The sequence below is a fragment of the Sabethes cyaneus genome, chromosome 2, assembly GCF_943734655.1.
Source record: "Sabethes cyaneus chromosome 2, idSabCyanKW18_F2, whole genome shotgun sequence".
NCBI classification, from domain to species: domain Eukaryota; kingdom Metazoa; phylum Arthropoda; class Insecta; order Diptera; family Culicidae; genus Sabethes; species Sabethes cyaneus.
In genome coordinates, this window is record NC_071354.1 from 85581135 (window position 1) to 85597254 (window position 16120).

The window sequence follows — 16120 nt, forward strand, 5'->3', positions numbered from 1 at the left end:
TCTCATCCAGGTTTTTAAGCTGGAGAGTCATTTCTGGTGTGAGAGCACGTACCTGCACTCCCTCCCCGAGCACTTCTTCCGCTATCGACTTATATGCGGAACTCTTCTTGGTGGCGTCCTTCTTCAACTCAAGGATCATTTCGCCCGTGCGTGAGCGGCGGATGCTCCGCACGTCCGCGCCCAGGTCCTTGAGTAGGGCATCTCCTCTCATGGCCTTCAGAACCTCCGAGTATTTCGACCCGTCGGTTTTCAGGATAAGAGCGTCGCCCTTCTTCGCTCGCTTCCCTGTCGGTTTAGGTGAAGCTTTCTTTTTGGCGGAGCTTCTTCTTTTCTTCCGCTTGGCCGTGACCTCGATCCACGGGCCACCCGTCTTGGTGTTTCCCGCTGCTTGGTCGGTTGGCTCCACCAACTCGCTAGCCTGAGGGCTTTTACCGATCAGGCGCTTTTTTGGTCCACCAGGGGTGCCATCCCCCGGGGACTGTCTCAGACGCTTAGCAGATGCCTTACCGCTGTTGGTAGCGCTCTCCGTGGCTTCCAGGGCCACGTTGCGACACGCCGTCAACGAGCAGGCATCCGTTTGTACCGACTTCGACGCCTTCACGGTCTTCACCTCTCCTACATGCGCCACGAGGTCGTTATGCACTTTGGTCGCAGCACACAAGGTTCTCCGAAGCATGAGCAAGCTCTGCTTCAGGTCCTTGGAGAAATTGCCGCGACCTGACGTGAACTCGATGATTAAATCGAGCTGCTGTGACGCGGCTACCACTTTGGGTAGTTCCTCTCTATTCTTTCCCATCGCCTTGATTAGCGATGGGCCGTTCATCGCTGTGTCTGGCGTGGCAGGCGTACCGCTGCCCTTGCCACCCACACTAGCACTTCGGGTTGCATCCTTCTCCACCCTTGGTGGAGAACGTTGGATGCCTCCCCTCGCGAACGGGTTTTCCACCGTATCCGCACTTGCTGTAAATTTGTTTAGAAGACTCATTCTGATTCTAAAGGGTCCCCCTTCAAGCCGCTATCCAAACCCATTTGAAGTAGTCGCTTTAATGATCCCATGGCGATCTATGGAACAGGGAGAACCATGCGAGGGTTGGGGCAGCGCCTTATGGGCAACTGCACCTCAGAGCCAGATCGGCGTAAATCAGGAAAAAGCATCTGAACCTACTCCCGCCCGGTGGTCGCCGGTCGATAGATTTGGAACGTACTTGAAGGCCTGCCAGGTTTTACGGGACGGAGACACATGCACCGTTTGCCACCTCGCCGTTTCAAGTCGCTATCACGTGACTTTACTAGGGGAGCTCGTCGCAAGTGCCAGCCCTAAGTCGTGTTGTATATCGTGTCCGAATCATGTCCAATAACATAGCCGCCAGTTTACCGAAGTTGAAACCTTACTGGCATCGGCCCCAATGGGTCCCAACGGACCGTTCAGACACCTGGTAGACCAGAAGTTTAAGGTCTAGGTGTCCCTCTCTCCCTGTCTGTTTACAACCACGGGTCCAACCAGAGGGGAGTTTCTGGTTTTTCCCGGGACTTGGTTGTATTACCAGCTGGCACCACGAGGAGGTAGGGGTAAGAGTTGCTATAACTGAAAGTGGTCAGGTTACACTGTTATAGCCATTCACCAGCCATGGACTTCCCCTTACGGAAGCCAAACTGCGTGCTTGCCAGCCCGACATCGCTCTCCACCACCGGCGTCAGCCTGTTTAGGATTACCCGCTCTAGCAATTTGCCCAACGTGTCCAATAGGCAAATTGGCCTGTACGACGAGGGATCACCAGGCGGTTTCCCCGGCTTTGGCAGCAGTACCAATCTTTGGATTTTCCATTTGTCTGGAAATTCGCATGCCTCTAGGCAATTCTGAAGCGTCTCTCTAAACATATCGGGATATGCTTGGATCGCCACTTTGAATGTCTCGTTCGGAATCCCGTCAGGACCGGGCGCTTTCTTCGCCTAACCTCCTTGTTGAGCGCCAACCTGGCTGCTCTAAGTTCGAGCCCCCGAGCTTCAGCATCTGCATCGGTGCGGGCCCTCTGCGCTAACTTTCCCGCTCTGCGGCACCTGGAGCGGAGTTGGGCAATGGTATCACTCCACCAGTATACCGAGTGACGACCGTTCGTTGCCTGCCCCGTCGTGAGCATAGTGGTATCACATGCTCGTACTAGAATGTTGGTCAGCTCACGGGCACTTAGATTCGAGCGGTTGCTTTCTGCGTTGAGTACTTCAACGAACCGGTCTTTGTCGAAGGACTTCACTTTCCACCGTCTTCCTGTCGACTTCAACCCGCGTGGCATCCGTCGTTAAATCGTGTACCGTATAGCTTGGTGGTCGCTATGCGTGCACTCATCTGACACCCTCCAGCCCATGTTGGCAAACAACGGATCCCACGTTAGCCAGACTTACGTCCAGCTTGAATAGAGCTTTCAGTAAGCTTTGACCCTTGGGGTATTGCACCCCATTCGACAGCCCAAGCATTGAAGTCCCCTGCAATGACAACCAGCTTTCGATTCGTGAGCTCGTCGGTAAGCACGTCTAGCATTCGGTCAAACTGCCCCGGCGACCACCTAGATGGAGCGTAGCAACTACAGATGCAGACGCCATCGACAACAGCAATCACGAAACCCTCTTGGTCGGTAGATACCACCTCCCATGGATGAGGTATCTACCCATGACAGCAATCGCTGCCATCCGACCCTTGTCGGTTACCCAGTTAACGCCGCCCCGGGGGACCCGGTAAGGATCCGCGAAAATGGCAATATCGCACCCCGTTTCGGCTGCCGTATGCCAAAGCAACTGCTGTGCCGTATCACAGTGGTTCAGGTTAATCTGTATAACCTGCACCATTATCATTGCAGAGCCCTCCTATAAGCCGCACACAGTGGGCCAAGCGCACAACTGCTGACCAATGAAATGAGCATAAGACTTATCGATTTTGCGCCTCCAAAAACATGGGCGTACTTAGTACCTTCTTTCAGCGCAGACTCCTATATAAGTACACATGGAGGTCACTAAATCAGACAGAATCACAGATCGACCACGTTTTGATCGACTTGATCGGCACTTCTAGGACACTATTGACGTTATATCCTATCGAAGCGCTAACGTTGACTCGGACCACTACCTAGTGATTGTTAAGATGCGCCCAAAACTCTCCTTGGTACCGACGCCAGCCTCGGTTAGATCTCGTGCGGCCAAAGCAGCCAGACATCACCGCAAACTACGCGCACTCACTCGAAGCCGCGCTGCCGGAAGAGGACGAACTGGACGAAGCCCCTCTCGAAGACTGTTGAAACATCCACAAAACAGCCATCAGCAGTGTAGCGGAGAACTCCATTGGGCATGTGACACGAAATCAGCGGAACGATTGATTTGACGATGAATAGAGGGTGATGGATGAGAAGAACGCTGCGTGGGCGGCCAAGATGCGCAGTGCCACAAGTCAAAATATGGAAAGACACAAACAGAAAAAGATACAGCGAAACTATATCTTCCGGAGAAAAAGCGCTACCTGGCAGACCAATATGCAGAGTTGGAGCGACTGCATCGTTCTCAGGAAACGTGAAAGTTCTACCAGAAACTGAACGGATCCCGCAAAGGTCTTGTGCCGCAAGCCGAAATGTGTCGGGATAAGAATGGCAGTTCTCTGACGGACGATCGTGAGGTAACCGATAGGTGGAAGCAGCACTTCGATGAACACCTGAATGGCACCCAGGCGGAGAACCATGGCGGCGGGGAAAGCGATTTCGACGGTGCAACAAACGGGGAAGAGGCATCAGCCCCAACGATAGGCGAAGTTAAGGAGGCCATCATGCAGCTAAAGAACAATAAATCAGCTAGGAAAGATGGCATCGGAGCGGAGCTAATGGGACCATAAAAGCTGGCCGTTTGTATGCACCAGCAAATGTTAGAATTTGGGATACGGAACAGCTACACAGGAGCTACGAACAGGAGAAGTAGAAAGATAGAGTTATCTGCCCGATCTACAAAAAGGGCTATACGTTGGACTGTGAGAATTATCGAGCGATCACCGTTCTCAATATCGCCCACAAAGTGCTGTCTCAAATCATTTTCCGCCGACTATCACCAATTGCGAACAGATTCGTAGGAATCCATCAAACCGGCTTTGTCGAAGGTCGATCTACATTGGATCAAATATTTACACTGCGGCAGATCCTTCAAAAGGGCCGTGAATACAGAGTTCCCACGCCTCATTTGTACGTTGGCTTCAAAGCCGCATATGATACCATCGACCGGAAAGAGCTATGGAAAATCATGGACGAGAACAGCTTCCCCAGGAAGCTCATCAAACTGATTCAATCTAGGATGGATGGTACACAGTGCTGTGTTCGGATTTCGGATGGATTGTCGAGTCCATTCGAATCACACAGAGGGCTTTCTCAAAGTGATGGTCGCTCATGCCTGCTGTTCAACATAGCGCTACAAGGTGTTGCGGTGACTGAACAGTACACCAGACTGAAGCACGACGCAGAAAAGATCCCAGAAACAAAGTACATGTTGGCCAGCAGAACCGAGGTTGACCAACGCCGCTTGGGCAGTAGTATAATGATCGACGGCGATGAGTTTGGGGCAGTTTACGAATTTCTCTACCTTGGCTCACTGATGACGGCGGACAATGATACCAGCCGTGAGATTCGGAGGCGTATTATTAGCAGACAATGCTCGAAGAGGACTTGTGAGTACTCGGAGTTTTCGAACGACGAGTGCTAAAATCGATTTTCCGCGGCGTGCAGGACAACGGAGTATGGAGGTGGAGGATGAACCATGCACTCACACAGCTCTATGGCGAACCCAGTATCCAAAAGGTGGCTAAAGCCGGACGAATACGATGGGCAGGCCATGTTGCAAGAACGCCAGACAACTACCCTGCAAATATGGTTTCCTCAAATCCGGTAGGAGCAACACAACCAGGAGCGCAGCGAGCAAGATGGTTAGACCAGGTTGTGCGAGATCTGGCGGAGAGTACTCGGTGTCCGGAGAATTAGACAGCAGTAACCCACAACCGAATTGGCTGGTGAAATCTTGTTCTACAGGTTTTGTCTTAAGATCTGTAAGTGTTGCCTCAATAACCCTACCCTTATCTAATTTTTCGCTCTTTCCCATCACGTCTATTCACACTGTAAAGATACTAGCAACTATACTATGTCTCATTATTTTCTTCTACCATTTCCGGCTGTTGGAAAGACTAAAATTACTTATAAGAAGTTAAAAACGGGAATTCCGTCATAAATTGGCCATTTAGAAACTTTGAAATTATCTAGCGATGGGCTTTTGTATGTCCAAACAGTTCATTTAATCAGACGCATCCATCAAACTACAGAATTATGGAGGCGCCTGGCACAATGTTGATACACATAGTGGCATAAGTGCTTTGCCAGTATGGGAAAACTATAGATCACAACTCTTATGAATAAACTAGCGCAATAGCGGTATTTTATTCAACCTAAACGTGTTTCCAATTCCAGCTGTCTTATCTACAAAACGGGAAACAAACTCAGAAGTCTCAATATTTCACAGAATCTCAGCTAACTTTTTCGCCACAAAGTCAGCATATCGAGACGAAAATTGGCACGTTTCATTAGTTTATTTGCAACTTGTTTTGTGCCAAATTTATTAGTTTCATCAGGACAAACCTCCTTTAAGTTTCAGTATAACAGATGAGAATGCTCCGTCATTACTGACGATTTCTGGACAGGATGTGAAATATATTTTTTCTCCACAAATGATATTGTATTTTCTCTTAAGCCACCGACCATTTCAGCTGTATTAATGAGCACGAGCTGCACATAACCTTTTTCAATCAATACGTGTTCCCAATAAAAATCAAACAAAATGGCTTTTGGAGCTATAACCAATAAGATATATTCAAAAATCAACAAAAAAGTTGATAATCAATGAAAACTCTTGAAAATTATTTTCCTTCCAATCTATGTTCCTCCCAAGTCATCTACGATTTAATAAATTGGAAACGATTTTAAGCAGTATCGGAACTGACGTTGGTCATTAATTGCTTCGACAAAAAGCTTCTCATTAGTTTATTTTTACCCTTTTGCCAGTAAGCCGAAGGGTTTGGTCAACCTCACAAATCCGCTCCTTTTCAACGTATTTGCATGATTGAGTGGGCAGTTAGCAAGATTAAAGTCAGCTTTTTTTAACTAAGGTAAATCTTTCGTTCCGTTTATTCAGGACATATCTCAACTCAACGGTCCCGGGGCTCCAGTGCCCAGCAATAAAAGATGTATAGAAATTTCTTCCAGTGAAAAGCATCGAAATAATCTCCATTTACCTTCATCAAGGAACGGTCCTATTCATTAAGTCCGTAGGGACTGCTCCTAAATGGAGCACACATATTTACCTTTCCTGTTAGTTGTTCTTTTCTGTTCGATGGCCATATTTGGGTTCACTTAGCGCGCAACCTGTAGGAAATGTATTTTGTTGCCCTTAAAAATTTCTTAACGTCACGGTGGTTGGATAGCATAATTATGTTTTCTTTCTATTTTTTTATTTTCATGTCCACTCGCAAAGAAAAACAATGAACTGGTGAGTATAGCTTAATAGTAAACCTTTTAACAATATGGCTTTATGGCTGGTTGACCTTTTACAATGTTCGCTTCATTACACTAAGCATTCCAATTATCTAAAAATGGGTATACTTTTGATACAGTTGGAATATTTAACCCTATTCAGATTACCTGTGTTCAATTAACACATCGTTTGTTGTCCTCTAGACCGTACTTAGATTCTTTTCAACTGTTGTTTATCGTTCCGGTTACCATCATCATTGTTTATTTTTCGTCTTGTTTTTTTGCTCACGAAGGACGACAAGCGGACCGAGGAACACAACGTGGTTACGCTGGTGGATTTCGCCATCGCACTCATGACAGCCCTGGACCAGATTAACCGCGAGTCATTCCAACGGTTCCGGTTGCGAATTGGACTGAACCACGGACCGGTGATAGCCGGTGTAATCGGAGCTCAAAAACCGCAGTACGACATCTGGAGCAACACGGTTAATGTGGCATCCCGGATGGACTCCTGCGGCGTTATGGGACGGGTGCAGGTACCTACGCTGCTATGTGGCGTTTTGTTTTAATTATTCTCCTCAGTTTTTTGGTTGAATTGCACGGAATTAATTACGCATCTAGCGAGCGTGGTTGGCTATTCGCAGTAGGTTTACGAATACTTTACGTTGCGAATAAAAAAAATTGGTTTTAAAATTCCATTCAGCAAAAATGAAATTAGCAGTTATAAATATTTAAATCCAAGGGGATGTTGTACTTTTCTCGCAGCTTATATTTTAAATTTTCTTGCAAAGCAAAAATTTCAAGAGAATTTTCTACTTGCTGATCTTTTTCTACTTGATCCTTGATAGATATTATATTTAGCTAAAAATGCAAAGTTTTACCGTATCATTCGAGTCGTTTTCAACCACTGAAACTGCTGCAAAACCATCCATGTTCAGTAAAGTAGTTCCTCCATCTCTAATGGCATCCGTTCTTCAACAAGTTTTCACTTGACACTATGAAAAATAGCAACGCTTACCGCCGGCTAAGAAAGTCATTTCTCAACAAATAACAGCAATAAAAATTTTCACGTAGCTCTGCATTCCCGCGGGTTTTGCAGCACTTTCTAATTAACGACTGGCAGAGAAAACATTGTTCCGTTTATTGCTATTATGTAGGGCAGTATGCCTGTAAAAGTTGAACCGTGGCAAGCTAGCAAGGAACCACACTCATTCTACTTTGCAAACTCGAAAGTCATATATCATCCCGTTCGTAAGGTAACAACCGAGGCCACCTGCTCTGATCAGGTTTGAACTCGCAGCATTTTTCCCTAGGAACCCATTCTAGAAAGCTTGATAGTCGTTCGTAGTCGTATTCTACGTATTCTCATTGCGATTTTTGTTTTTCCTTTTTTTTTCTTTCTATCAACGCACAGGTAACGGAAAATACCGCAAAAGTGCTGATGGCCGCCGGATACTCCTGCGAGTGTCGTGGTCCCATTCCAGTCAAAGGAAAAGGTATTCTTACAACTTACTTTGTGAGAACACCATTCGACGAACGAATATAAAGCAAGCTACTGCCGTCGACAGGAGGTAGTAGGATATATGTCGTACTATCGTTCACAGTTGCTACCGTTTTATTCGGCGTATTTTGGCGTACAGCTTCAGCCGCAACATCTGAGGCAGTTTGTTGCAACAGGATACAATGGACAAATGAAATGGATTTATTAGGGACAGTTAGACAGACCCACCAGAGGGTTACGACTCGGTGCCCGAGTTTAGCTTTTGATGATAAGCAAACATGCTGGGCGTTCCGCACGGGCTTAGGGACGCTCGTTTTGTGCTAAAGTTGAATGTTAAAGACAAACCAAATAATATTATTTCTGTTTAATTATTTCACACATCACACATCACCGCGTAATTCAACAGTTTTCAGCACATTTGATAGCAGAACACTAATCATGCTAAGTGGAATCTTATTTGTTGTAAATTGAAATTAACAATCCAATACAAATAAAGAATCAAAGAAAAAATGTATAATACCGCAAAGCCTAACTAAGATTTTTCTGCATTCCCCAGCATTATAAGAATGAGTGCTAGTCTAAGGACCACTCCCCTAGTTCAAAACTAGTTAAGCTTGTTTACGTACCAGCTTAGCTATCATCGACAGAAAGCTAAACACAATTTATCCTAGGGATATGACTTCACTCGGAACGAAAGCATACTAAGCAAGCAACTCAAATTTCATTCAACCAGCGGCTGACATGCTGTTGAACTATAACAAATAATGAACACTAGGAATGATAACAGCAAAACCAGTACAACAGAAGCAGTATCATAGGACAAGTGGAAGACGCTGGAGGACTTGTTTTTTTAGCAAAAACTTATGGCAGAAAGTTTTTTTTTCACATTCACCTAACACACTCACCCATCCCCGAAATGAAGGATTCGAGTGAGATTTATGTGCTAGATATAAGCTATATAGGCAACACCTTCCATTACCGCCGTCATCATAGTATCACCATCATCATTCTTCATCGTCGCCGTCGTCGTTTTCATAGGATCCTGCTATCCTACTCCAGAGCAAGCATTTCATAGCGTAAAAACTATCACCAAGTAGCACGATTTATATCTGCCAGTCAGACTTCAGGCACTTTATTCAGAGCAGTGCACCGAAGATGAAGGTATTATTAGAAACTATTAGCATAGTCAAACAAAGTCAAAGATAGCTCCAGTGAACTTTTAGTGTTTTATATATATACATCTGTAAATAAATTATTTTTCAGCTAAATTGTATTTGAATTGCAGTGACTAAGTCATTCAGAGAATATAATGTCAATTGAAAAAAATCCAAAATCAACACAGTAAAACTATAACTATGAAAGAATTTCCAATTACTTATTGTTTATTAGTTTAAAAAAGTCAACAGATTTCTTTCTTCCTACTGAGGAATTAAAAACTTCTACCCGAACAAAGTTTTAGAGCAAAATAAAAACAAATTTCAAGATTCAAAATATCAAAATCAATTGCAAAGTTTTCAAGCCGTGAAATTAAGTTAAATACTACTTTTGCTACTTTTAACTAACAAAACTGGAAAACGATATATCTATCTTGCTGTGACACAATATTAAAAGCGAAGCTACATTAAGTTTCATTTAGCTAAATAATTATCATCATCACTAGTATGCCCAGACCTTGATAGAAGGAGGTTTTTTGCAATGCGCAGTACTCCAGCAGACACGTTTGGATAATTGTATTAATTAATACAATATAACTTTAATTTGGATTTAATTTTATTGCACTCAAACATACCCCCGAGTGTTTTTTTTCTTGATTTTGTTTGCTTTTACTGAGTTCAAGTAACTAAACTAACTAAAGATTATCTTAATTTACTACAATGGACTCTCGATTGGGAATTGGGTCTATTAACTTTTCCGAAATATTAACTTTTCTGAGTACCGTCATCCGGGGCGAGATTGTGCCAAAAAAGCATATGTTTTTGTTTTTTAGCTCAGTATACACACAATTTAGGAACTAAGATGATTTTAAACCTGTCAATATATACTAAATTGTTCAATTAACAACTACCGTAGAGATGGTTTAGTTACAACGAAACCTAGTTTTACTAGAAGTGCATGAACTTTGGCACAACCTCACCCCTTCTAGGGGGTGACATTGTGCCAAAAACATAAAGTTAAGCAAAAAACCTAAACAGTGAACATGTTTATAAACAATACACATAAATATCAGTATAAAGTAGTTCATATGGGGCCGTCCATGAACTATTAAGGGTAGGGAGTCGGCCAAAAACACGCATCATACAAAAGTATGAACGAAAATAACCCGGGGAGGTCTGAAATAACTAAAAATGCGTTCGTAGTCAATGAACAGCCTTTATATAGCCAGTAGCGTTTCTAGAGTTAACAAGGGGGAGATATATGAAGTGGTGTATCCTAAGGGGGCACCCCTATTTGATCATTTAACAAAAGTAACCATTACTTCGTTCGAGAACTCGCGGCCGCAGAACATGTGGCCTATCCCACCCCCTCCCCCTCCTTAAAACTGGCAGTTTATACACGGTATAATATATTCGTTTTATATTAAAGTGTTTATTCAAAGCATCTGAAATTTCCAGAGAAAAAGTAAAAATTAGTTTAAATTATTTATCATAGGTCTGATGCTGTGTGCTCCAAAATGGATGCTGCAATCTAATCTATCAAAATATTGTGCATAATAGTAAAGAATGTGAGTGTACTTGTGTATACTGACGTATTTTTGTTGTATATGTGAAATCCACAAATTGGATCGATCATTATGGCTTGGCACAATCTCACCCCCGTGAAGCTCGAAAAGTACAAAGTTTCGAAAAATATTATTTTCGTAATCAAAACTTATCCAACGCATAAAAACCTTTCAATACATTGTAAATGATTAGTTTATATACCTTCAAGATAGCAAGTTGATGCGATTTCTTGTTTGGGTTGGTTTATGCGGGACATTTTTTACAAGCGTTATTTCCGAGTATTTTTGATCGCGAACTTTGAAACCCTGTGTAGGCTAAATAATTTGCTAATATTATCTGTGTTCCATTCTAAGTTATGAATAAATATGTTATGTTCATCATCATTTTGAATTTAGGTCACCAGTCGCTATAGATATAATAAATTTTCACAAATAAACATTTTTGGTTTTTGGCACAATCTCACCCCGGATGGCGGTAACAAAAGAATTGTACATTCAAGTTAAGTCTGCTAATTCAAGAAAGGTTCTCAGATGTAGAAACTTAATGCCACATGCAGATACCTATTTATTGAACTGAAGGAAACCTGTAGGGTGCATCCCAGCTTTATATTCCGAATTCAAATGCTCCTTATTCAAGTGACTTGTACTTCTTCCTGCAATAGGCAGCAATTATCTAAATATATAATGATATATCAATTGAACCTTATCTCTTTTAAATTAACGCTGGGAAACAGCGACGTATCACACATACCAAAAGTACCTTGTTTTATGTTTCTGACACATAAACCGGCTAACTGCTTAATAAATAGGTTTACTCTCTGTTCGTGCAAAATAAATAATAAAATAGCAATGAAAACCCTAGTTAAACAATATTTTCTGTAATAATTGCTATTGAATCCCAGCTGTTTTGATGTAATGTGTGCCCGTTGTAGATGCGAATGTGTTAGCAAAGCCCTATATACTGCCCTTACTCGCTAACGCTCGTTCGGACTCAACTAAAGCATAACCCCTACTAGTCAGTAAACCTAGGAAAACGCATGCCCCTAAATAGAGGTGATTTCTGCAGGGGGGCTGCTCCCCCGCAGTGGCCGGCGCTTCCGACGGCGGGTCGCCGGCGAACACTCGCGGCCTTCTGCCGTCTCGCCCTGAATCATCGAGGAAATGTTTGCTACTCACACGGTAAATAGGTCTCGCTCCTTAATCCCTTCCTCCCAGCGTTGCGAAAACGCAACGCACAACCTTCTCTCGATTTTAGAGAAGGCTAGGTTTGAGGTACCAAATTGGACCCTAAGAAACAAAGAAAGATCGGGAAAAAATCTAATCGATCTGTTTTTGCTTAAAGCTTAGATGTTACATATAACAAAATTACAGCCATGCAAACATAACAGGTATTGCTAATTTTCATTTAGCTCAAACTAGTAACTTTACCCTCTGATGGCTAAGGCGAAACCGGTGAAAGCGGGAACGACAATGACAGTACCTACTTCTAGATTCGAATATAATGTTCTAATCTCTCCGAAACGCTAAAGCTACATAAAAGTGCATACCACCCCCCACACCCTGTAAATCCATACGTTTGCATTTTTTCGGCGTATCGTTGCTAAACATAGGGACAAAATTAAAAATCTCTGCGGTTTTTTCTTAGTTGATCCAAAACAAAACTTTCCTGAGAGTTTCAGCTTTTTATCTCTGCTGCAAAAATGTGTGGGGCTTAATGGATTAAAATGACCGTAACTTATTTGCGCCTAAGAGAAAGAAACTGTTTGTACTACAAATAGTTACCAAAATAAAACATAAGGTACAGAATGTGTTCGTTTTGCTGTTCTTAGATTAAGGTGCCAGTGTTTTACGAAATGCTATTTTTCCTTCATTTGATATTTTTCTAAATAAAAGTTTACGACGAGATTTAGTCAAGTAGGGGCTTGACCTTTCGTATTTCAACCTTTTATGTTTCAGTCAAATAAGGGTTTGGCCCTTCATAATACGGCCAAATATAATGTTCGGCCATTTGAATTTCGGTTATTTGTTATTCTACCATTCGATATCAACTCGGTGAGTCGATGCGAGGGGTAGGAAAAACTAACAAAAGTCGGTAGTCGTAAAACATTTTTCACGAAATTCTATGAAAATGTGGTTATGCCATGTTTTTCTGTCAAATGGCCTAATAGATGTTTCTATGGCAAACGACGTAATGCCAAGCAGCATTATGCTAAATGACTTTATGTTGAATGGATGGCTCCGGTTCTTATTATATTGTGACGCACTATTGTGTTATATTGTGATGATTGAGTCAAGTGCGTATTCGTAGGAAAGCGATTTTTTTAAATTATGCCAATAGTCCATTATGCCTATCATCCGTTATGCCTATCGTTAATTATGCCTATCATCCATTATGCCTATCGTCCATTATGCCTATCATCCATTATGCCTATCGTCCGTTATGCCTAACGTCCATTATGCCTATCATCCATTATGCCTATCGTCCGTTATGCCTAACGTCCATTATGCCTAATGTCCGTATGCCTATCGTACGTATGCTTAACGTCCGTATGCCTAACGTCGCGCACCCAATATAATCTATACATGGGTTTTACAGGTGTACTTGATACAATCGTCACTTTTTTTAGCGGTAAAATGAAATTTGTAGAAATTTTCCGCTGGTTTTGTTAAGATTTCCTGATTAGAATTTAATTTTGCATAGTTGCTAAAATAGGTTTTGAATTTTATCTTTTCTGATATTATTTATTTATGAATTTAAGAAATTTAAATCTGTCGATCATATAAAGTGTGTACGTAATCTCGTGCAAACAAGCAGAGCCAGTTTGTATAAATTTTTATGGCAGTAATAGTATGTTTGATGTATTGCCTCCATTATGGGCTCACGATGCCTCAACTCTACGGACCTCGGTAGGAACCATACCACCACTATAGGCAAACCAATGATGATAGAAAAAATCTTCTCTCTTAAAAATTCGAATTTTTAATGACTCCAACCGTCATTTTTAGAAAGATTAAGAATTTTTCAATCATATCGTGCGCGTGTGCATGTATACTTGTTCTGATATCACTGTATTTTGACCAAAAATTTGGAATTTTACTACTAAATACTACTACTGGTACGCTTACCCTACACATTATGATGTAAGTGGAAGTTACAATAAAAGGAAATATGAGGCTCTATGAAATAATATTAGTTCCTTTCAGTAAGTTTCAAATAGTCAATAGTTTGCTTCCTTGTTGCTGTACATTTTCGCTTAAGTTAATCTGGTTTTACGCTTTTTAAGCATGTTATAAACATCATTAAGTAACTATATGCCTCAAACTATAGTGACAACTGTCTGATGCAAGATTTTAATTTAATTCCTGCAAAGATGCTACTCTGTATAAAACTGTAGAAAGGCAACCAGCAAAAAAATGAAAATTAAACATCAGATTAAACAGAAGCAAAATACACGTGTGTCAACGAGCATTTGGACAACCAATAAACTGTTATGCCCCGAAAAGTTAAGGAAAATTAGCTTTTTAAAGCGTTGCATGAGAGCAAATATTCGCTAAACTTTTCTGAACAATTAACGTTTTGAGAGTTACCTTTCCGAGAGTCCACTGTATTAGATTTTTAGAAGATTAGAAGTCAGAATTTTGCCTCAATTCTGCGTGACTTTTCACGTTTTGCTCAATATTTTTATCATAAATGTTTAATTTTTGTCGCATGGCTATATATTTTTTTAATTACACTCAAGTCGCTTTTTACGCGAAGAATACGTCCCGCGTAAATCAAAACCGCGTAAAAAAACCGCATAAATTCCGAAAATCGCGTAAAAAACCCGCATAAATTCCGAAAACCGCGTAAATTCCAAAATTCGCGTATAAAATCAAAATTTCGCGTAAAAAAACTGTGGATTTCAACACTACGCGAAAAAATAGACGTTTTGAGCACATCCGCGTAAATTCCGAAAATCGCGTAAAAAACCCGCGTAAATTCCGAAAATCGCGTAAAAAACCTCGTAAATTCCGAAAACCGCGTAAAAAGAAACTGCGTAAATTCCGAAAACCGTATAAATTCCGAAAACCGCGTAAATTCCGAAATTCGCGTAAAAAAACCGCGTAAATTCCGAAATTCGCGTAAAAATAGTCGCGTAGAAAACCGCGTAAAAAGCGACTTCAGTGTATGTTTGTGTTTTTGTCCGTCATCTTTGTATACTTTTCGTGCCAGTTATTTTTTTCCTTTTCGTCGGGTTATCCAACTGGTCGGTTTATAACGTATAGAACTCTGCACTGGGCCCTTTTGTGATGTTAACGGGAAATTAGCAATCATTGATTTTTCGTCGGAGAGCCCAATTTCGGAAGCAGTTTTTGGGCCCAAAAGCGGGGTACTGTTTGTAAAAATGTAAAAACTGCATTCTTCTTGCCAATCTGAACACAGCGAATATATTTTTATAAACAGAATTTTTGTTTCAAACAAAAAAACTGCGTTTGAAATTGGCAGAATCGATGACTGCTAATTTCACCTTAACAAAATGTCAGGGAGATCTCAAACATCAGTTCTACCTGACGATACAGGCAATGTCGCCCATTAAAACACAGGCAGAGCCCCAATCATAGCCGTCACACCTATGCCCGCAGGCGGAGGCGTTCCGGCCTTGCGCGGACTCCACGAACTGACTCTAAGATCTCTCTGCCAAAAGCCGGAACGTCATGTTTTAAATATAATGATGATGATGACGATGATGATGATGAGAAGAAAAATGGTAGATCGAGTTTGTAAATGTGCTTTGGGAATTTTGTACTACTTGAGTTGTCAAATGTAGTATGGTGAAGAAGTGGAGGATTCGTTAGCCCCGCCTGACAGCGGTCCTCAACCGCTCGTCCGCTATCAATTATCCAACATAAACAACCACAAATGAACTAATAGGAAAGACAAATTTCGGAGCCGTTGATAACCACTAATAACTTATCAGGGCAAATTTAATCTTTCATCCCCCTTTTATGCACTGTCCCATGATACAAAGTAAATTGAGCGCAGCACAAGCTGGACGTTCGCGGTAGTCGACAGAAGCTTTAAGATATAGAGACGCACCAAAGAGCTAGTGCAGGAAAGCTATGGGCTTAAACGTCTCTCTAAGACTCGACCCCTCCCCATCGACAGACCCCGTGGTCGGCCATCAGAGCACAGGACAGCCACGGGGCCAGTGCAAAAATCCCACCGACTCTATCCAGCAGCAACACCCCGTCGAGACTCGAACACACGATACGAATTGACCTAATTTTCCCAACTGCTACCTAAGCACTTCTATTATTACCCGTAATAATTATAGAGTGGCCCTTTGGCAACCAACCGGATCTGGTATCCCGCTTACATCC

The 16120-nt window shown here is 42.3% G+C and overlaps 1 protein-coding gene across 1 annotated transcript in view; it reads left to right on the forward strand.

Annotated features, from left to right (window-relative positions):
* LOC128738524 (adenylate cyclase type 2) overlaps positions 1-8135 on the forward strand; it is an 83650-nt gene extending 75515 nt beyond the window's left edge. The window contains exons 15-17 of the mRNA XM_053833733.1: positions 6541-6555; positions 6833-7075; positions 7954-8135. Of these exons, the coding sequence (XP_053689708.1) occupies positions 6541-6555; positions 6833-7075; positions 7954-8085 (390 nt within the window). The 3' untranslated portion in view covers positions 8086-8135. The remainder of the gene's footprint in view (positions 1-6540; positions 6556-6832; positions 7076-7953) is intronic.
* The last annotated feature ends 7985 nt before the right edge of the window (positions 8136-16120 follow it).